The 23,780-nt window shown below is 41.7% G+C and overlaps 1 protein-coding gene across 2 annotated transcripts in view; it reads left to right on the top strand.

The window, feature by feature from the left end:
* Positions 1-23,780, top strand: part of PTPRG (protein tyrosine phosphatase receptor type G) — a gene marked incomplete at its 5' end in the record, with an annotated part of 697,399 nt that overhangs the window by 647,480 nt on the left and 26,139 nt on the right. For both annotated transcript variants that reach the window (XM_080822349.1, XM_080822350.1), the window contains 9 exons: positions 3,474-3,565; positions 10,572-10,668; positions 15,408-15,490; positions 15,678-15,812; positions 16,799-16,933; positions 18,871-19,043; positions 20,561-20,696; positions 21,439-21,585; positions 23,457-23,550. In XM_080822349.1, coding sequence (XP_080678475.1) covers positions 3,474-3,565; positions 10,572-10,668; positions 15,408-15,490; positions 15,678-15,812; positions 16,799-16,933; positions 18,871-19,043; positions 20,561-20,696; positions 21,439-21,585; positions 23,457-23,550 — 1,092 coding nt within the window. The remainder of the gene's footprint in view (positions 1-3,473; positions 3,566-10,571; positions 10,669-15,407; positions 15,491-15,677; positions 15,813-16,798; positions 16,934-18,870; positions 19,044-20,560; positions 20,697-21,438; positions 21,586-23,456; positions 23,551-23,780) is intronic.

Below are 23,780 nucleotides of genomic sequence, written 5' to 3'. Positions count from 1 at the left end.
GATATCTGAAAAACCTGTAACTAAAAATATTGGCACAAAAGGACACAGGAATGTTTTATCCAAGATACTGTTTAGTTAACCGAGATGCTCCATTTCATTCCTTGTTCTTCCTGGAAGTTGTGCTTGGAGAATGAAGACAAATCAGGTGTCCCAGTGGCGGGGGGGGGGGGGCGGGGGGCACAGGCTTCACGTTCAGTACACCAGGAGTCAGATGCCAGCTCTGCTTGCCAGTTATTGGTCGCTTTGGACATGTTGCTTCCATTACCTTGTGTGTAACGTGAGGAGAACAGTGTCCCCTTCGCCTAGTTCTGGGGAAGCTAAATGTAGGGAAAGCCTTTAGCATAGGTGATTCTCATTCTACTGAGTCTCTCCTGAGACCATTTCATTATTTATCCTCATCCTCTCACACCCAACCTGTAGTTAGTGAAAACCTCTTCCTCTGATGCGAGCTCCTATTTTTTCCCTTCATCACCACTACGTTGGTAACATTTGTTCTAACCTGAGTCCTCCGATCTATCCTTTTTGTGACCGGTGGAATCTGCACCGAGTAATTCTTGCTCACTCCTGCTGATGTCCATTGCTTCTCCGACACAAATGTGCCCTGGGGCAGAGACCACCTCCCTATGGTCTGGCTGAGTCCTGGGTGCTCAGTAAATGCCTCATCTAGTGGTTTCCCATTCACTCTGACCCAGACGACAGCCATTCTCCCTTGACCTTGGGTGGCCAGCTTCCACCATAGTCCAGATTCCAGTTAATGTTTCTGAGCTTATTTTCTCAACTGTGAGAGGAGTAGGGAAATAGTACTTATCCCCCAGGGTTATTGGGAGGATTGGAGTACATGCTAATCCACCTAAAGGGCATAGAAAGCGCCTGGCCCATGGTTAGTGGCTGCTAATGGTCTCTGTATGATAGAAAGATGATAACATCTTTCAGATGGATGTCCCCTAACCCCACAGGGTCTTTCCAGACAAAAACTGAGAAGATCAGGTCCACAACGCTGTCCTAATTGCTTGGCCGTCTGCTAGTTATGGTAATTTTATAATTATCTGGCTCATTTTGTGAGAAATGTAATAGAACTATGTAAGAGGATAACTATGAGGCCTTCTAATTAGTCATAGCCTTATATTCATCTTAATATTGAGAAAAATGTGTGACCCTTCAGCTTCATTTATCTTGATTGAAAGACTGGGCATTATCTAGGTAGCCTGTGGTGGTCAGTACCGCGTGCATGTGTGTGTGCACGCGCATGTGCACACGTGTGTGTGTCTGTCTGTCTGGTAGTTTTAAGATGTTACTGGTGGTGCCTGGAAACCCAGAGGGGTGTGGTTAGACTTCCTTGGGTAAAGAAGCTAATTGGAGAGACTAGTGAGTCATGTATTTCCATGATTATCCTGCTGAGCTCTGCTGGGTTTTTCCTGCATCTAGCCAGGAGAATGGCAGGCAGACTGATTTCTGGACACGGATGGCATTACCTTGGATATTAGACTTAAGTGCTTGGCAGGAAAAAATGAGTTGTTACCCTGAAAACAATTTTTAATGACCAGAGGAGGACTTTGACCTTTAAAATGCCATGTTTTTGACTTTGCAGAGCAAAGTACTTCTGAAGCTGATAGGTGTTTGCTTATTCTGAACTAGAGTCGTGTATACCATAAATTTATTGGAATTTACAATTTCTAAGTTAATCATGGGATAAATGCTGCCCTTGGCCTATTGCGCTGTAACAATGTCCCCCTCGGAAACAGTGTCATCTTTGGTTCTAAATGTGTTGGGCGGAAACGCTGCCGTCTGTATATTAAAGTGATCGCAGGGCTGGGTTGTGTCCCATCTCACCCACTCAGTTTGCCTGTGGTCCAAAGAGGGGTTTCTTTGGGTTAAATCTTTTCAGGACTCCAATTTTGTACGTATTAATCCTTCTCTCAACCTCAGATCGTTTCTTTGCCACTTGATCCATACTGTAGCATTTGCTTACTTCTAAACGTTTTAGGCGAGGTTGATCAGATAATTTTGGAAATTTTTCTTGAACTGTGCATTCTGCTCAATATTCTGGGGAAACGTTTTGGCTCCGCTTGCTTTGTTAATGCTGGTTACATCATTATGGGAGCTATAGAATTCTTGGGCGTGCAAAATGATTGCATATTCATGAACCTCTCCAATCCTGAAATATTTGTAAATAACTTGGCAATTTTTTTTCATAAGGTGGCCTATTAAAATGATTAGGTCTTTAATTGTTCACACGGAAAGAATGGGTGCTCACGGAGCACCATCTATTTGATCGGTAACATTTCTGCGCTAAGCAGTTTGGATTATGAACATATAAGTCACCTTCCTTAAACAAAGTATAAGAGATGCTATTTTCCACTTAAGAATGATTCAAGTTTGAAAATGTCAATAGATGCAAAAAGCCACCCTAGAGCTTTGCTCTCTCGAAAGAAAGTAGAGAAGGAATGACATAGTCAATGTTAGCTGTCACCAGATGAAGAGAAATCAGATTGTCAGGCCTGGATCTATAACATTCTTGCCAAAGTAGGACCTCATTTACACATACAGATCTTCATACCCTTTGCTAAGAAAAGCATCTGTGGCAGTTTAGATGTTTGTGCGTTTGCCAAAGATCTTTCACTCTGAATAAAGTAAATGTCATGTCTGTTGTTTATCTCAAATTCAGCAGAGTATTTTTAAAGAAATATTTGCGGGGGAGGGTGGAGGGAAGGAGGTTGGGGAGCTCCGGTTAGTGGGGTGTGGCAGTTTTGTGGCCAGTCCTCCAATATCGGGCCAGATCCGGGGAAAATGCGCTCAAGACAGATACTTTGCGCTCAGGAACTGCAAATGTCCTCTTGAAGTGACAACACAAGAAACTGGAATGGGGAGTCTTCCTGAATCTACACCTAGTCTGTCAACACCCAAAAAATCCAGTTAATTCAGTCAAACTGATTATTTGGCATCATGTAGACACAGCTGTCTTGAACTAAAATTTTGAACACTTAAACATAGATGGCATTGTACCCGAAGCCAGCTGGTACAATGGCATCTCTCTATAATTGTGTATAAAGATTGCTGCGACTTCAGAGACCGGAAATGCAACTTCATCATTCCAAGTTCAAGCGGACCCCACTGAAGAGCAATTAAAAAAAAAAAAAAATCTTAGGCTGTGATAAAATTTCTTGACAAATAGGTACCCTTAGGAAGTTCAGACTTTCAGTTAAGAGTATGATGTGGTAATTTAAGTAAATTGCCTTGAATATTTAAAAAAAAAAAAAAAGTATTTTACCTAGCTTCTAGGCATTCCAAATCCTAGTAAGATAGAAAAGTAAAATACATTCTGAGACTTTTCTTGAGGACATCTGCTTCGGGTGATGCAATTCTGTCTACTCCTCACACAAATCAAATGTTTGTCTTTAATAATCCCTTATCGGTGTTACTTGCTCTATCGAAGTTTATTCTGTGTGACTCTGAATATCATTTTATCCCCACAGATGACATGGAAGCCATTCCTGTCAAACAGTTTGTTAAACACATTGGTGAGCTCTATTCTAATAACCAGCATGGGTTCTCCGAGGATTTTGAGGTATGTTTCAAAACTTGAAAAGTAATTTTCCAGAAACCTGACTTTTATTTTATAAGGATTTTTATAAACTTGAAATGAATCCATTCAGGCATAACAAAAACAATACCAGAAAAAGTTGGGAGATGTTTTTTTCTTTTTTTCTTCACGCTTCTCCTTCTGACAGGCATTCTTTTCCCCCAAAAAGACGAGGCGGGAGGGAGTTGGTTGCCCAGGTCCTGCACGTGCGCTTCCAGAAAAGAACAGACTTAGTGGGAGAAATGAGGCAAGTCCCCAAGTTTTGTCTTCCTGGTAACCCTCGCTGGGACAGCGGCCCTCATGGCAAGGGTAGGCCTCGTCTCCCTGGGCTGCACGAGGTGTGGAGGAGGCAGCAGGCTTGCTGTCTGAGGAATGGGGAGCTGGCTTCCTAGGAGGCAGTGCGCTTCCTTATCCCCGGACCTGTCGCCGCCTCCCCGATGGCCCGGCTTCCTCGCTTTTAGAAATGGAGCCCACGTCCCTGACATCCCGAAGTTGGGGGAACGTGAATGATGCCCATCTTTGAGGGTGCTGGATGACCTGTTCAGCCCTGCAGAGGTGGATGGTAGCGGGCTTGGCGGTTATTAATCCGTGGAGGGAAGACGTGGGCGAACACAGCCCTGCGATTTTAAGAACTGTCGTGCAGGAAACAAGGTAGAGCGCGGCACGCACGGCCCTGCCAGCTCCGGGTTCCGTGCCAGTTCAGCAGTGACAGGGTGTCAATGAGGAGCTATTAAACAGACTGCCCTTTTCTTCACTGAGGCGCTTAACTAAGGCACATCTCTGGCAGCAAGAGTTCTGCCGAGGAGGCCAAGTTTTCATGGCAGCTCAGCTGTCTTCTAGCTTTGCGGGTGAGTCGGTTCCTTTCTCTCGCTCAGTCTTCCTTTAAAATGGATCCTTTAAAATGGAGATGACATGACGGTGATGTTACTAAACTGCCCACCTCTTTTCACAAACTGGGTTTCGGGGATTAAGTGATGTCACGGAAAGGAGGCACAATGAGAAATGAACACGGGACTGCAAGCCCCTGTCTCTGCAAATTCGGAGTCCCCAGAGGCCATCATAAAGGCAATTGTATTGACAGCCGGTTTTAAAGGAAGCCTTTCCCTTGGTTTTTTGTTTGTTTTCCTGATGCAAAACCAAAGCCAAAGGTGGGAGAGCGAAAGGGACCCGCTGACGTGTTCGCCAAAGTCCTGTGCATCATGGGACAGACACAAGCATGTCAAGTATTTAATGTGGCTGTTAGATGCTTACCAAAAAGGTGCCTATTCAAGTACAGAGAACATGGTTTAAAGTCAAACATTTTGTATTCATGAGGACAGCAAATGTGTGTGCTGTTGAAGTGATTTAGTTCAATTGACTGTTGGCTGGATGACTGAGCAAGAATATTGAGGCATTTAACAATGTTGATGGTATTCAGGACAAACATTTATCCTCTGGAGAACAGAATTTGATCAGGATGACCAAATGCAACTCCAGTTCCTCAATTATTTATGATTTGAGACCCCAGTGCTATTCATCACAGCTGGTTTTGACACCATTTAATTATTCAAAATAATCAGCTATACCTCTATAAACTCAATCTGACTTAAAATGGGCTTTGCTGCATCTAAACCAAGCCTGTTAACAAATTCTGGGCACCTGCACCCTATTTCTAGCCTTAAAAAAAAAAATACTGTGGCTAGAAGCTTTTGTCTGCTATATTGAACTTTATAGCTGAAGTCTTATGAGCTGTTGGTGAAGGGAGGGGCGCGGGAGGGCAGAGACAAGGCAGGCCTTGTTCTGCCGTTGTTGTCTGTTGTCGTCTCACAGTTCCTCCTGGTCTGAAGGTGGAGAATCAGTGCTATGCAGAATGGAAGACTATCCTTTCTTCTGGAAAGAACAATAAGGCAGCAACATAAAGGGAGGCATGAGACAGAACAAGTCCTTAATAGACTGGCTTCTTCTCCTTGAGGGAGATTTTGAAATATTCGACGACAGTAGTTGTATCCGTTTTTGGCAGCTCTGCTGAAAAGGACAATGGGTAGCAGGCCATTTAAGAAATTATTAAGGCTCTTTTATAAACAAGATAGTAATAGGCTATAAAAGGAGGCCAGGAAAAGAGATTTTTGTGTGACTGAAAGAAAAACAAAACTGGGGCACCTGGGCAGCTCAGTCAGTGGAGTGTGCGACTTTTGATCTTGGGGTTGTAGGTTTGAGTCCCACAATGGGTATAGAGATCACTTAAAAATAATTGAAAATCTTAAAAAAAAAAAAAGACAAAAAAACAGAACGTTCATTATGGCAGGAGAGTAGCAAAGTCAACCCCAGATTTCCAGATCTGTTTAAGTGGAAGAATGGTGGCCAGCATTTCCTCAGCCCTGCACATGGATTGTTTCATTTGTTCCTCAGAACTACCCCAGAACAGGGTGCTGTTCTATGGTGCCCGTTTTACAGAGGAGGAAACTTCCTCCAGGGGAAAACTGAGGCTTTGAGTGGCTCAGTTTTAAAATGGCAGAAGTTAGGTGTTAAGCCCAGGCTCTCAGACTCAAGCCCCCATGTGTGACCTCAAGGCCCTCCGGACTCTCATTAAAGTAGTGTCCTATAGTGACCCGGATTCAGGAAGAGGGAAAAACCTGAGATGACCAGTGATTGTCTAAAAACTGATCATGTAGCTGACAAGCCAGAGGTGGGGAGAGGGGGAGGGCAGGAGAGGAAATAAGGAAAAAAAATAAGGAGCCTCCCCACCCCACTAAAAATATTGGGAGCCCATTACATGATCTTTACAGCCTAGAGCCTTCCAGAGAGTTGAGAATCTGACTTAGAAAAATCTTACACAACATCTGCGTACAGGCCTCAAATTAGTCAAAGTTAGTTACTTCATCTTAAACTTAAAAATACCGTTTAACAATTGATGTGTGGCCATTAAGAGGAGAGAAAGGCAATTCATCTGACAGTCACCGAGTACCTGCTATTCTGTGGACATAATACAAAGTTCAGAGTTGAATTTGAGACCTTGCCTTCGAGGAGTTCCGTCTGGTAAGGGGTAGACCAGAGTGGGCAAAGCAAAGTACACGCTAAATATGGATAGAAAGTTCTGGAGGAGGTCAAAGAAGAAGAATTTCTATTTGCCCCATCTTGTTTTAAAATCTTGGATGGAAGCAGAAAAAAAATGGTGAATAGCTGTCCTATTTTCAGAACTTTGCTGCTTGGAGAAGAATGAGAAAAACGATTCACTGGTAATTTTGAGTCTTTGTCTAGAGGTGAGGCAGCAAGCGTTTTGTCCTTGTCAGATAAATGTTGGAGACTGTTAAGAGCTGGCAACATTATACCTCTAGCAGATTTTGCAGTCACTGGAAATAGCATCAATCCTTGTCTCGGGATGGCGTTCGATAACTCTGTTCCCTTGGCTACCTGGGCTGACTCGAACCTCACTCTTCCCCGGCCTCCACAGTCCTCGTGCAGGAGTTTCCAAACAGTGCTAACATTATCTTTCGAAAGGAGAGAGCTCCGAGGCCATGTGGATCGACAGAATTAACAGGCGGCAGTCAGGAGCATCACAAGTTGGAAGGCTGAGTGCAGAGACGAGGCCAGAGGTCCATACCCCTTGACGAGATCCTTTGGGGGAATCGCCTGGCTTATAATTAACTCTAGCTGAGCTAAATTTGGGCCAGTTGCTCATCTTAAATCAGGAGAACAAAGCTTTGTCCACCTGAGGCCATGCGCTCAAGGGATCAGTGGTCACAATCACATTATGTAAGATCCAGTGTTCCAAGTTGCCGGTGACGCATAATAGGATGTTGCGGAAGGGGGCGGGGGTCGTGCTGCATGAGATTGCAGCCTGCAAGATGGCAGAAAGGGACTCAAGTTCCTGTGACAAGATGCCAGTTAGGGTCTGAAATGTCTTAACATTTTTAAACCCTTAGCCGGAAGAAAACCATAGTTGAGGTTTTTATGAAAAGTGAAGAGAGAGAGCCAAAATTCCTACAAATAGTGTGCAAAAAGTAATTGTATTTTATAGACCCCCTGCAGGAAATCCTACGGTCTTTTCAGAGGGCACAGAGGTAAAACTGTCTGGGAGTGGGAAGGGAGGTGACAGAAGGTAGGGTGGGACCTTGAAAGCCTGGCTAAGGAATCTGAGTTCTATCCAGAGGTTCCTGGAGTCAAAGCAGCAGCATTTGAAGACATGGGGCGTGGCCGCAGTTCGTAGCCTGAGCAGAAGCAGGAAGATGGCCTGTCCCAGGTACCCAGCAAGGCCAGCTCTGTGTCAGCCACAAGGCAAAGACCAGGCCATGGTGATGACCTAAAGAGATCACCTTCGGTAGCACACACTGAGAATGTTCTCACCGCTCAGTCTAACACGTGGTCGGTCACCTGGTCCAGAGTGTGTTCTTCTCAACTTCCTTGGGGAAGCTGAGTAATCTGAAAGGTTTCCAGGTGTGTCTTGTTCCATCATGATTGCACATCGAGCCACAGAAGGGTAGGACAGTAGGTCTCCAGGGGCCTTTTTCACAGCTTCTCACCTCATTGACCCCAGTCAGCAGGCGATTTCCCCCACTCGCTCTCCCAGGAACTGTGACTCTATCAACTTGCCGTGTTTTTGTTTAAGTTTTACTTTATTTTTACACCTCTTGTTTTCACTTGGCTTTTTTTGTGTGGTTTTGTGCCTGTCGACACTCATTTTGAGAACTCCAACTCTGTCATACGGACAGTAAAATACAAAGAAGCTTAAATCTTGAACTGTTGGTCGGACTGCCAACTAGGTAACTTTGCTATCCACACTCCATCAGCCGGTGTCACTTCAGAGGGTTTTAACACCTATTAAAATCACATTAACTTTGAAATGCCAGTTTCTGATGGAGAAAAGCCACTCCAGGATCAGATGATATTATCAGCATCTAAATGAGCCAAACAGTTCTGCAAGGAATTACAGATGACATTATTATCCACAAGACAAAATCAGGAGGCCATAGGCAAACCCCTTGGGTTCTCATAAAATCAGATTTAACATTATTTATGACTATTCTTTGTTTTCTGTCAGTCACATAATTGGAAAAGTGAAATAGAGGCCACGGATCAGACCCAGGGTCTTAGATAACGAAGAGTTTGATTGGCCGTATTGAATGACTGCCCTAAACAGTGCAGACAGCTGCTCCGGAGCAGTCCTGGTCAATTGCATTATATTAGAATAAAGGCCCAAGCTCAGTCCATAGCTAGGGTGGTCAGATCCAGACAATGGGGGGAAAAAAATCAATAAACCAAGTGAATCTCAAACCAGAGGACGAAAAGCTATCATCTCATAACACAAGATGCTTTAGCAACCCAGCCCATGCCAAAAGCCTGACCTTCAAAACCCAGAAACAAAAGGATGTCATCAATTTTGGGAATTTATGTTTAGATTGAATTAATGTCTTCCAGAAAACAAATCTATTTTCAAAAGTTCTCTGCCCCCTGAAACTACTGAAAAGAGTATGCCTCAGGCGTTCAAGGCGATTCTAAAAGGCCAGTACCCCCAAGTACTTTGAGTAGAGGTAGCATTGCTTATGTTCTGGAGAGGTCAAGGTATCAGACTCCTCACTTTCTGTCTACCCTTTATCTCATTCTAGAAAAAAAGAACCAAAGGCAGCCTGAGGCCCCTTTAAACCAACATTTGTGAAACCATAGGTCATAAACCATTTTAGAGAAGAAAAGAGCAGAGCTTATCACCTTTAGGAAACATAACGAAAGAGTAAGAATTGTTGTGAAACACACACTTTCCCCGAGAGTTGTGTGAATTAATACCTGTGGACTTTTTTTTTTTTTTTTAATGGACAACTAGGAAGGTGTGCAGCTCTGAAAAATTGATCATACTGCTTCCAAGAATCAGGAGTTCATGAGTGTGGTCTCTTTGCATGGGTGGTGACCCTTTGTTTTTAGACTTTAGATTATTTGAGGACAGTGAGTTTGTTCCTCTGTTCCTCCGTGGAGAGAAGAGAGGGACCCCTCACTGGGAAGTGCTTTGTGAATATAAAAGACTGCCAGTTCCTTGTTTTCATTATGCCTGATGTAAATGCCGTGGAAGACGTCCATACTTGCCGCGCATCTCCTTCGTGGAGGCGAAAAAAAAGTCTGCATGTGCCTAAATTCTGTCACACATCTGTTACATGTAAAATATTTTTCCTGATGATTTTCTGTCGCTTGCTCCTGATCTTTGTAGCAGCTGTGTACTGCTGATGACTTCCCTTATCGGTTAACGCCGGTCCTTGGGTTTGAACAAGACACTGTCGAAAAATTTGACTTCACAGCAACCTTGTATTACACTAATGGGTGATGTTTACAGTCGTGGCAAAGGTTAGCTGAATAGTTGCCAACTAAAGAAGGAGAATTTAAATTAAACTGGAGTTCACAAGTAACTCACCAAATCTGTATATATTTGAGCCACACAGGACAGGTCACTGGGCTAAGACAGTAGCGTCACTTCAGGATGGAGGATAATCCATTTGCGCTCTGATAGTTATAAAAGGAGGTATATGGTCTACACTCATATTGCAAATGCTGGTGGAGATTCTACTGCTGCCTGGAAAATTCTTGTTCATCCTTGAAGACTCAGAGGAATGATCTGCCTGAAGCCTTCCTCTGTGCTCCCATCATAGTTTCTTGAGGCCTCTTTTCTATTAATCACATTGGACTGTCATTATCTTGTGGCATGTTTTCCTACCCCATCAGGCTATGACATAGTCAAAGAGAGATAGGATGTTTTGTAATCCCCATGCCTAGGTCACAATCTGGAATGAAGTAGATGATTGATGAATTAGTAAAAAAGGAAATCCTTTTATCTTCTTCACATCTTTTATACATTTGTTATGAATATGTCAGTAATTTCTGAAGTTGAGTGTGGGGAAGTAATGGTGGCCGCAGCTAGGGAGTGAGTAAATACTCATGTTTTTGGATCTGTATTTCCTTTCTTCCTACATCCTTGTGAGACACTGAAAGTGTGTTTAAAATCTTTGAAATCTTGATTTTTTTTTTTCACCAGGAAGTCCAACGCTGTACGGCTGATATGAACATCACTGCAGAACATTCCAATCATCCAGATAACAAGCACAAAAACAGATACATCAACATTTTAGCATGTAAGTAATAAACTTTAAACTATCTTCAACTGTGAGGAAATTAAATCTTCATGCTGGGGATAAGCCGAAAGCCAAGCAATCAAAATCAGGAATGCCAAGAATGATCTACACTCGACAGTTAACCTCTCATTAGCCCATCTTCAACAGGGGATAGGAAGAAGTGGGGCCATTTACAGCCCCCTGAGTCTTTCATTAAGCTGTCGGATCTCCGCTTAAGAGTGAGGTGATTGAAAGAAACATTCTGAGCTTCATGGTTCTCTCATGAAGTGATTTCATACCAGATGTTGGGAACCAAAGTCTGAATGTCCTGTGGCTCTCTAGACATTGTTTTTAGGTGGGGAGAGCCAAGTTTTCAAATAAAATAAGGACTGCTGAAAATGGCATCAATAAGCTGAATCTCTGAGACTAGGTACTATGCCTTCGGTGGTCTATACCTTAAGGGATGGAACCACCAGTCCTTGGGGCCCATGCATATCATCCTTCCTGCCATATTTTGTGGTTAGGGATGCAAATAGATAAGCATTCTTCTTACAGGTCCTTATGGGAATACCCTAGGAAACAGGCTACTTCTATGGCTACCATACTACTTCTCATAGACATTGGGAGTTTGGGTCACTGGGTGATATTAGATGCCTTGACACTAAAGGCAGGAGCACACGTGTTTATGGTTAACAAACACTATGGCAAGGAACACATTCCATAGGATTTTATAGTGCATTAAATTGAGCCATTTAAATTTGAACACTACTATAGATAAAGCTTTTTATAATGTTTTACTGAGTTAAAAATCACATACCATATGAAATTCACCCATTTAAAGTTAATTTATATTTAAATGCGGATTTAAATATAAACTGAATTTCAGTGGTTTTTAGTATATTCACAGTTGTACGACCATCACGACTAATTTTAGAACATTTTCAGCACCCCAAGAAACCCCATACCCATTAGTAGTCGTTCCCAATACCTCCTTTTCCCTAACCCCTAGAAGCCACTTACCTACTTTCTATTTCTATGTATTTGCCAATTCTGGGCATTTCATATAAATGGAATCATAGAATATGTGGCCTTTTTTGTCTGGGTCTGTTCCAGTTAGCGGGGTGTTTTCAGAATTCATCCGTGTTGTCGCTCAGATTGGTACTTTGTTCCTTTTTATGGCTGAAAAATACTCCACGGTGTGGATATGCCACATTGTGTTTATTCATTCATCATTTGACGGACATTTGGGTTGTTTCTACTTTTTGGCTATTATGAATAATGCTGCTATGAACATTTGTGCAGACATATATTTTCAATTCTCTTGGATATGTACTTAGGAGTAGAATAGCTAGGTCATATGGTAACTCTATGTTTAACATTTTGAAGATCTGCCATACTGTTTTCTAAAGTGGCTGTACCATTTTACATTGCCCCCAGCAATACTAGAGTCCCAGTGTCCATATTCTCATCAACACTTGTTACTTTTACATATCTGTATCTATAGATATATCTGTACATCTATATCTATAGATACATAAAATAACTATGCTAACGGGTGTGAAGTGGTATCTCACTGTCATTTCAATTTGCATTTCCTTAATGATTAGTAATGTTGAGCATCTTTTCATTATTTATTGGCCGTTTGTAGATCATCTTTGGGGAAATATCTATTCAAATTCTTCGCCCTTTGTCTTTTTGTTGCTGAGTTGTAGGAGTTCTGTATACATTCTGGATATGAATCCCCTATATAGATAAATAGTTGGCAAATATTTTCTTCCATTCTGTGCATTGTCGTTTCACTTTCTTGATACTGTCCTTTGAAGCACAAATTATTTTAATTTGGGTGAAACTTAATTTTTCTTTTGTTGCCTATGCTTTTGGTGTTATATCCAAGAAACCACTGCCTAATCCAAAATCATGAAGATTTCTCATTAGTTTTTTTCAGAGTTTTATGGTTTTAGCTCTTACATTTAGGTCTTTTATCCAAATAACTCTTATGTATATGAGGTAGGGTCCAAGTTTATTCTTTTGCTGTTGATAGCCAGTTGTCCTAGCACTATTTGTAGAAAAGACTCTTCTTTCCCCCACTGAATCGTCTTAGTGCCCTTATTGAAAATCAACTGTCTATAAATGTAAGGGTTTATTTCTAGACTCTTAGTTCTCGTCCACTGATCTACATGTCTATCCTTAGGCCAGTACCATTTCGTCTTGATCACAGACTATAGCTTTGTAGTATATTTTGAACTTGGAAACTGTGACTGCTCCAAGTTTGTTCTTCTTTTTCAAGATTGTTTTGGTTATTCTGGTCCTTTGTGTTTCCATATCAGTTTTAGGATCTACTTTTCTATTACTACAAAAGATGTAGCTGGGATTTTGATAGGCATTGCATCGAATCTGTGGATTAATTTTTACAGTACTGTCTTCCATCCATGAAGATGGGATGTCTTTCCATTTATTGAGGTCATCTTTTATTTCTTTCAATGATGTTTTATAGTTTGCATTGTGTTATACTTATTTTATTGAATTTAAGTATTCTTTTTGACACTATGGTCAGTGGAATTGTTTACTTAATTTTGAGATCTTTCATTGTGTATAGAAATACAGTTGCTGTTGTTTAACATTGATCACATATCCTACAACCTTGGCTGAACTCATTTATTCTAGTAGTGATTTTTTGTGGATTCCTTGGAATTTTTATGTATAAGATAATGTCATCTACTAATAGAGTTTTACTTCTTACTCTACATAAAGTCTTAAAAGAACCACAAGTCATTTTGGAATAAGAGTATTGGTTCCACTTATGTGAGAGAATGAGGAGGTAACAAAGAGAACAAGAAAGAGTCAAACCTTGCTTTTCTTTCCAGTTTTTGAATGGATGGAATCTGACCGTATTTGTTGGCCAACCTAGTCAAGGCTCAGCTTGCTGAGATTATGATTTGTCCATCTATATACCTCATTTCTAACCATGTACGTCAGGCAGGGATACATACACATGTGTGCCTTGAGTATATCCACACATATCATTCTTTCCACCATGGCAGTCCTTACTTCTGATAAGCATGTGGCAAAATGGAGGAAATCAAAGCAGTTTCTGCGTTGATACACCCAAGGGTCATGGTGTTGCCTGGAAAGTGTACCATCTGTGGTTTGATATGGTTGTACTCTCACCAGTTCATTTATGGTTTCACTTTCACAAATTCAGATTAGATGCAGTTTTCTTTTCCTAAGTTCAGAAAGTTGGACTCTGGTGTTCATGATGCCTGGTCAGATCATGGGCACATCACCCGTCATCTTGGTCTACCCCTATATTAAGGGCTTAGTAGAGCAGAAGCCAGGATGGAAGTGTCATGAAACGACTTACTGTGCAAGAAACAAAATGTGTGAAAAGCCTTCTCTCAGAACTATTACACCTTTCCAAGTATATGTGGGTGCTGCCGTACCACCTCCTGTATTGACCTATTTAGAGAGCTTGTTCTCTTTTAGATTAAATATGAATTTTGCAACTTGAAGAACATATATTCTTATTTGTCAGTCTGAAAAATAATATGCAATATAGTGCTACTGAGCTAAGGCACAGTGGTTTGTATTCAGATAATTTGGGGGGTAAATTGTCATTTGGAGCCTATTTCTGGTAGGCACCCCTTCTGCATGGCAAGTGTAGTCTGAGTGTTTGTCAGAACAACAAATGCAATTCACAGTCACAAGAATGAAGAGGGCTTTCAAAAAGTGCCTGATAAATAGTCTGAGGTTATTAATGTCTAGGCTAAACCACTCATTGGACTTTTTCTTGAACTGGACTTTTATAATTATAACCAGAAATGTTAATTTACTTTTGCCCATTCTGTTCCTAGCTAGAAAAAATGAAATTATGACCTTGACTTCTTATTTTATTTGCTCTCCTAAAAATTCAAGCTCACTTTGCTGGGTAACAAGAGGCATATATCCCACTCCCCACTTTTATGTTCATAAGCTGAGGTTAAGGGGATCTTAAATTCTGATCATTGACCAGATTGCTGTAATGAGATTACTCTCAGGACAGCTCTGGTTTCCTCAGTTACTTAGGTTCTATTCGGGTAGAAGGGAATCTAAGTGGATTTTTAGCAAAGGAGTCTCCTGAAAATAGATGCTCAACAAATAGATTTTGTTTTGGACCTAATATCACAATCACTTTTGTACATATGTGTTAAAGGAAAAGGGACACGGCCATGGGTAATCAAAGGCCTTGGTTCTAAAATCCAGGACAAGGATACTTCGGAGGGCTGCAACTTGAAATCATTTCACCTGAACTAACAAGGACTTTGGTTTGCATTTTTTTTTTTAAGATTTTATTTATTTATTTGATAGAGATAGACACAGCAAGAGAGGGAACACAAGCAGGGGGAGTGGGAGAGGGAGAAGCAGGCTTCCCGCCGAGCAGGGAGCCCGATGTGGGGCTCAGTCCCAGGACCCTGGGATCATGACCTGAGCAGAAGTCAGACCATTAACGAGTGAGCCACCCAGGTGCCCCCGCCCCCCAGTTTGCATTTCTTGGGCACTCACAGGTCAGAACATGATGGAGAAATGCCCCTGTGTTTTTAAGATGGGTTTCAATGCTGTATCTTTAAATTTTTAGCTGTTGCTCTGCCAAAAGTTTTCTTGGGGCGCTCTAAGAGATGCCACATTGCCTATTTGCCTTGTTTTCTGCTTTAGAATGCTGGTAGTTTGTGAATTACACATGTTGTTTTTGCTTTTTTTTTTTTTTTTTTTTTTATCCTCTATAGATGATCACAGTAGGGTGAAGTTAAGACCTTTACCAGGAAAAGACTCTAAGCACAGCGACTACATTAATGCAAACTATGTCGATGTAAGTCAGAAATGTTTTATAAACCTGTTTCTCATAATTGAAGAGTGCCACAGAGACTGTTGAATGTGTTTTAATACTGCACAGAGCTTTTCCTAAAACCACAGCCTATTCAATATGGAAGGCACTGAATTATTAACTGGTCTGTGATACCGCTTTCATCTTACTTTGTGTTGGGTCATCTTTGAAGGGTTACAACAAAGCGAAAGCCTATATCGCCACCCAGGGACCTTTAAAGTCTACATTTGAAGATTTCTGGAGGATGATTTGGGAACAAAACACTGGAATCATTATCATGATTACAAACCTTGTGGAAAAAGGAAGGGTAAGAGCCTCTTGGTTTAATGTCTTAATCATGTGCCTTCATTCAAAACCTCTTTATGGAGCCCCTGCTGTAGGGCAGGAACTTGACCAGGTATAAAGAGTGAAGATGAAAGGCATCCTCTCTTGTCCCTACCTTGCTTGTGGTCTGGTGGGAAAGAGCTGAATGCTTACCAGAGGGAATTAAACATGGCAAGAGGGATGAACAGAGTATTAGAATGGGGATGCTGTAAAAGATGGATACATTCTCTAGAACTGAGATTTCATAAAGGAGCTAGTACATGACGTGAGCTGTGAACAATGAGGGAGCAGGAGTTAGAGAAGGACCTTCTAAGAGACAGGACAGAAAGCACAACAGGGAAGTTGGAAGAAACATAGTACAGTGGGAGAACTACTGAGAGTTTGGAGGAGGGTGAGGGGAAACCCTGTTGAAACACCTTGACCATCATTAAGAGAACCTTTTTATAAGATGCTTAATATTTTAGAGTTAGTAGATTAGGAGTTTACATGGTGCAGATTTAGGCTGGAATTTGAGGCTAAGCCTCGAATTCTGTTACTCAGGATTGCTACTTCTTCACCTTGACTGTGGAGTCCCCGTTTCACTTTTGGTGACCCAATTGGTAAAATGAAGATTTTCACTGTTACAAGACTCTCTTGCAACTCGGAAGGCAGCCCAGCCTCCTAACGTAGCCAGCTGTATTTCTTAAAGGCCAAGCACAGGTTTCTTTCTGAGGCCCTCTTTAAAGTACACTGTTAAAAGATGTTCATGAATATACGAGACCCATTTCACAAATGATCTTGCCCAAAGTTGTCCCAAGGTTAAACTCTTCAGAGGTATGTCTACCTCTAAGCCATTGGGCCCATATGTTCTTTTTTCGGGTCAACTATATGGTGATATTACCTGTTTTCAAGACACTGGAGATCACATTACCAACAGTACAAATGCGGCATCAATTGCAGTTGGAACTGACAACTTTTTCCTTTTTGCAGCGAAAATGTGATCAGTATTGGCCAACAGAGAATAGTGAGGAGTATGGAAACATTATTGTCGCACTGAAGAGCACAAAAGTACATGCCTGCTACACTGTTCGTCGTTTTTCAGTCAGAAATACAAAAGTGAAAAAGGTATTGAAGGAATATGGGTGGGCTGCCAGGGCATCGCTCTTGAAACTTGTATGAAAATTACTGTACAACCAAGGCCAATTCTCAGAACCAACTTGGCTTTAAAAAAGTATTTTTAAAAAACATTTTTTCACAACTCCTTTGATTGACATCAATGTATGCTGTGAAAGATACTGGCAGAGCACATAATAGAATTTAACTGGCCTGATTAAATTCTTTAATCTCTTCGTGAGAGCTTCATTTAAAAAAAAAAAAAAAAAAAGAACTTCTAGGTCTCAGTGACCAGCAACTAGAGCAGTGTGGATTTAGCTTTTCAGTAGAAACCTTCTGCGAGTTTTCAAGCATTATTTTCCCAAACTGTGTTCCAAGGAATGCTTACCCCGCAAGATGCTTGCAAAAAGGAGATGGTGCTATTTAATAAATATGGAAAATGAATGCTACATACTATGCATTCCCCTTTAGAAATACGTACAATGCACACAAGTGGCCAGAGCGCTAGTTAAGAAACCTCTTTAACTTTTTTTTGCCTAGTATTTCCTAAGACAACTCAGCATAACACTTTCCCAATATAACTGTTAACATCCAATTTCCACACTTTGTGGAAAATGCTGCTTTCAAGTTATCTCAATTTCTTTTGTTCAAAATCTGCTGTTCCATCAAGGTTCATGAACCATGACCCCATTACTAGGAACTCTAGGTGGATGTTCATTAAGAAAATGTCAAGTAATTGCTGTGGAAAGACAGGAATGGCACTTGTTTGTAGCAATGGGTGTGTGGGTATTTTTTGGGTTTTTTTTGTTTTGTTTTTTTTTTTAGTCTTGGCCATCTTTGAGAATGTGCTCAAACTACAGCCCCCTGCCCCAGAAGAATTCACATTTATTCAAATTTTTATATATATAATTTCATTGGCTCCAAAATCCATCTGTGATCCAAGGTTAACAGTCTTTTTCTATGTTTAGTTTTTTTTTCCTAGAATGGCAGAAGTATATAAAAGTCAAGTAGCACTATATTTATCTGTGTTCTAATAGAGCTGTTATCTGGCTTCAACTAACCAACCAATAACCAGCTCACATTTCCAAAGCCCATTACTCATGGAAACCTTCAGGTATTTAAACATTGCCCCCTTATTTTAAAACCACTCAGTTCGGAGGACGGAAGTCAAATAGGAACTTTGGGTGTTTTGTGCAAGAGGAAAAAGGAGAAAGACAAAGATAGGAAAATGAGGGTTAACAGAAGATTTCAGAAATCAAAGCCATCGGGCTTCGTAGCCCAGGGCCAAAGACCTTACATGCTCTGGCTGATTAATGACCTTGAGTCCTCAAAAGACAATTGGAAAATTTCAGGCATTTATCCATTTATTGGCTATAAGAAAAACCGACAGCAGCAGGTTACCTGTTTGGGGAAATTTTTCATCCAAAGTAGTTAAAATGTAAAAAGTTCAGCCACTTAAAGGAAAACGGCTCTGAAAAATTCATTTATGAAAGCAACAGGTAAATTTATTATTGACACTGGAGACTGAGAATCACTTTCTGGAGGACGTATAGCCGCAGCCAGCACTCAGGATCCTGATGGTCCAGCCCAGACCGCAGAGAAAGGACAGGAGTCATGGCAGGAAGTTAACATGGAGGCTGTGTAAGCAAATTACAGAGTGCTGGAGATGGTTCCACATCCAAAAAACTGGGATTCAGTGTTCCTTCCTGGTGTAGTCTTCCCCCATTTTCTCTCCCAGGAGATGTCTGCTACTTCACACCGAGCTAGGTAGCATCTCCGTTCCTGGCACGAGACAGCTGCCGAGGGGAAAGTACCTAGCTCAGGAACAGTACTTAGGGCACATGAAATTTTGGAAGGTCCTGTTTCCTACATCCTTTCATCATTATTACTTTTTAAATCCAGAATGCCACCTGTCTGCTTACAGACCTCTCTATTCACCTTTCTCCTAGGGTCAGAAGGGAAATCCCAAGGGTCGTCAGAATGAACGGGTCGTGATTCAGTATCACTACACTCAGTGGCCTGACATGGGAGTTCCTGAGTATGCGCTCCCGGTCCTGACCTTCGTGAGGAGATCCTCGGCCGCCCGGACACCAGAAATGGGCCCTGTGTTGGTGCACTGCAGGTGGGGCCAACGTCTTTCTCTTTCTTCCGCCTGGGATTCAGCCTCTGAAGTGGGCAGTGGGGGGGACGATGGGGACCACTGGGGCCCTGTGTTTTCAGAAACGGGAGTCTTCCACTGTAAACTGGGACCAGTACAGCCTGTCAGGGTCTGTAAAATCCCTGTATTCTCAAAATAGCCGGAAGTCACCTGCTACTTCTGGGGCCAAAACAAAATCTGCTCTTAGAGAATGCATTTCCAGTTTTTATAATCTCCATTATTAATAAAATCCCCATTGTTTACAGGGAATCGTGAAGCTGCTCCCATTACATAGAAATCTGACCTTAAACACAAGTTCGGGGCTTCCTACACTAGGGAGTTTGAGATTTTGTAAGTGGCTTCTCTGTAGGGTTCCTCTAAATAATAAAAGGTATTGTAGGAGTGAAAAGATTTTTAATTTTTTAGTTGATACAGGCTCTAAAAAAGACCTTTTTGAAAGCATCGGGAAGGCCTTTTTTCCCTTAACTACCTTAAACAACTTTAGTAGGTAGTTTAAAAATACTTTTATTATCTTTCATTTGTGATTGCATTCTTGGAGTTTTTTTTTAACTTTGGTATTCAAATAGATGCTCCCTCTTCTGTGAGCTATGTTGCAGAGGGGCACGGCGTTTTCTAAGCATTTCTTCTGGGCTGCTGTTCATAACATGCGATCACAAAGCAAGTCCTTGGCAGATGTTGGAACCCGTCTCCTCTTTAAAGCCTCATGAAAAGTACATTTTTTTTGCTGACCCGTTGAGGAGTCGCTAAAGGAGACATGGAAGTGTCGAAGAGCTGGGTATCAATGGGGTGGTCGTGGGAGGTGGGGAACCCGCTGGGGGACTCTGACAAAAGCAGCCTGTTAATCAGTACGGTGGAACTCCCATCTTCCTGAGTGGTGGTGTTTCTTTAACAATGAGGAACTGTGGATAAAAGAGGCCAGAGTTTGCAGGCATGCCATTCTGATTCCATACCGGGCTGACTAAAGGAAGGCACCCTTTAGATGGGAACTTTCTAGTACTGAACAGACTAGGAAGGTGTGCAGAAAGGGCACTTATTGAAAGGATAATGGGTGCTCCAGAACCAGGTACAAACTTGGGCGTCAGGGACACACTCCTACCTGGGTCCTCAGCAGACAGGGTTCTGGTAGGGGGGATGGCTCTGCCAGGAAGGGCCGCTCTCTATCCCTTGCATCACCGACTTACATCCTTGGCTTGAGCAGCGAGCAAGGCTGAGAAAGCAAATACACGTGCATCATTTCACTGCAGCTCCTGTGGTCTTTATAAAAGGCTATCTCTGCCCCCCCATCAAGACTCATGGGAAATGTCCTAATGAAGTTGTTGGATGCTGTCCACAGTGAATAATCTGTCAGCTCTCTACTAGGTTATCTAAACAAGGTTATTTCTAAGCTCATTCGATACTTAGACAGTAATTTTTCCAGTCTGCAGTTAATGCATGACACGGTAGAGCAAAAGGTAGCCGCTGACTATCTTCCTCTCTTCCAGCGCTGGTGTGGGCAGGACCGGCACCTACATCGTAATAGACAGCATGCTGCAGCAGATCAAAGACAAAAGCACAGTTAACGTCCTGGGATTCCTGAAGCATATCAGGACACAGCGTAACTACCTCGTCCAGACTGAGGTGAGGAGTGGCTGCAGGGGCTCTCTCGAGAGATTCTAGCTTGTGCTTTAAAGCAAAGTGGAATGGTTCTGAGGAGAAAATTCATTCTGGTAGGGCCTGAAGGAATGTACAGGTTTGTAGCGGAAGCTATGCAGACCATGATACTATTCTTTGACTCCCCGCTTATCCCTTTCTGTGAGGATCTTCCGTGTGATTTCTCAGTAACTACACCAACACTGGGTGGCTCAGTGGGGTAAGCCTCTGCCTTCAGCTCAGGTCATGATCTCGGGGTCCTGCGATCAGGCCCCGCATCGGGCTCTCTGCTCAACGGGGAGCCTGCTTCCTCCTCTCTCTCTCTCTGCCGGCCTCTCTGTCTGCTTGTGATCTCTCTCTGGCAAATAAATAAATAAAATCTTAAAAAAAAAAAAAAAAAAGCATACACAGCTGTATCTAGTGCTGTGTTCGATGCGATGGGGAATTAAACATGTTGTCTGGCCTGAAAAGTAGAATGGTTCTAAAGGCCTTCGAGAAGCACATTTCTCCACGGCTTGCTGCTGCATTGGTCATGGTATGGAACAACACAGTCTTGACCCAAAAATAAGTTATGAGAGATAAACCAGGGAGTATTAGAGCAAGGCGGCTAGCTGTAAATGCCTGAAGGAGTTCACGGGGCAGTCCCCAGGAGCAGAGTTGATGTGAGGTCGGTTTCATGACTTGGATAGAGGTGGCTGCCCCTGACCAGTTCTCATTCTGTCCCTTTTAGGAGCAGTACATTTTCATCCATGATGCCTTGTTGGAAGCCATTCTAGGAAAGGAGACTGAAGTATCTTCGAATCAGCTGCACAGCTATGTTAACAGCATCCTCATACCGGGAGTAGGAGGAAAGACACGGCTGGAGAAACAATTCAAGGTAGTGTTCTGAAAGAAGTAAAGAAATGGCTTGAGTTTAGGGAGGGTCATAACTTTTTGGCATGTATGTGTAGACTGAAAGGCATTCCCGTTGGTATTCTTCAAATGTAGCAGGAAGAGAATAATGTTTCTACCTGCCAGTGAATGGCTGGGATCCAAGCAGATGGCGCAGTACTGTATTCCCTTCTGAGCCACTTAGCGCTTCATCTGAACGTAAACAGCAGCGGCCCCCTGGCCACAGTGACCTAATGGTTGGAGTCGGTCACTCTAGTCCGAAAAAGAGCAGCTGTATTTTTTCTGAACTAACTTATCTTACCCTTAAGAAGGTTTTATTTTTAGGACAGTATGTCAACAAATAATCTATTTGAAAGACTATCAGATAGTTTAGAAACTGAAAAGGAGTTACCAAGGAATACCCGAGAGACTAGACGTTAACTTTCCCCAAAGGGATTCTTCTTTCGCTTGGATAGGGCATGAAGAAGTTTAAAGGCAGTTGAGGTTTATATGGAAGTAACTGAGGGAAAAGTTAAAACAAACACACACGCAAAAAATACTGTAAGGACATTAATGAAGAGGTCAGTCCTTTATTCTAACCTTCCACCACTGTCCCTCAAATTACTAAGTACTTTCTTATTTATTAGTCTCTCATAGTCTTTTAAATTTTTTTGGCATTATTCCATATGTAATTTCTCATTCTGTATCAAGGTGGAAAAAATGGAGTGAATCTGTGCAGTCGTACTTTTCATGTAAAACTTTCCATAGATTCTGCATCATTTGAATCAGTGAGACTGCCATGCAAATTAATGAGCGAACTTAATCTAGTTTTCATTCCACAGCAATCTTAAATTTCTAGCTCTCCTTTTATAACATCCTAACTATTCGAAAAACCATTTGAGGTAATTAATGACATTATATCCCATTTTAAATGTTTAAAATTAATTCTTAAAAAAAATTAAGGACCAATATTTCTTAAGTTCTATTTCTGCAATATTTATTTCCACATATTTTGATGAATTTTTTAAAAGAAATCTCTTCATTCCATTGGAGACCCAATAATTGGTCCTTTGGTAGGCACTAACCACTTTAGAACTTAAGTAGAAGGGGGGAAAACAAGAGTGAGAAACTCAAAAACTACCCCGAGGCCCCAGACAGTAGTACGAAAGTGGAGGAGGTTGTTCCCTCATGTTAAGATGGACTCCCTCCCTGCTTAAAAAAACAAAAGTGAGGATTGACATAGTGTTCGACCAAGTTATAGAAGAACAAGAATAACCAAACTACTGGACTATGTATAGTGGCCTTAGAACATTGTTAGTTTAGTTCAACAGAAATGTACTGAGAACCTATTTAGTTAACGTTCAAGAAACATGATTCGCTCCTGTGACCGCAAAGCAGTCTTTCCTAGTGTAGACCCACCTGAATCTCATGTGCCTAGGAGAAATGACAGAAGACAAATGCCAAAAAGCAGTGACATTTTCAACAGAAAAATCCAGATCAATGCAATTATATCTACTGCCCATCTTAAACCTGTTATCAGAAGCCTATGGCCTAACAGTAGAAATAAGACAAACATAGCCATGGTAATGGGACAGAAGTAACCACTACTGAAACACAAAATTATAGTTTTGGGGATAGAGAAATGTTTTGGCTCTTCAGTAATCCAATTGCTGACTGGCCTTTGTCTGCCAGATCATCAAGCAAATGCTATCAACTATAACTTTGTTTTGTTGTTTCCCAGTTTTACTGAGACGTGACTGATACATGACATTGTACAAAGTGTGGAACATAATGACCTGAGGCTTGCGTATATTATAAAATGATTATCACACTAAGGTTGGTTAATGAATGAAAACTAAAATGTTGCCTTTCTTTCAGCTGGTTACACAATGTAATGCCAAGTATGTGGAATGCTTTAGTGCTCAGAAAGAGTGTAACAAAGAAAAGAATCGAAACTCTTCAGTCGTGCCATGTAAGATCTTAAAATCAGCTTGACTTGGTTGAGTGTGTTAGTATTTTTTCATTGAATTTTATGTATTATGTAAAGAGGCCGTGACTACCAAGGGGAATTGTTATGCCAGGAAAATTGAGACAGTGTGATCAAACTGGGAGGGGTGGCTGTCCGGGCCAGCAAACTGCTCCTTTAGTGTGACAAGAAGTCTAGCTTCCATTGACCTCACAATTCAAGAATTACAGTACTTC

This window comes from Martes martes, assembly GCF_963455335.1.
Source record: "Martes martes genome assembly, chromosome: 1".
Lineage (NCBI taxonomy): Eukaryota > Metazoa > Chordata > Mammalia > Carnivora > Mustelidae > Martes > Martes martes.
This window is presented reverse-complemented; position numbering and strand designations above follow the sequence as displayed.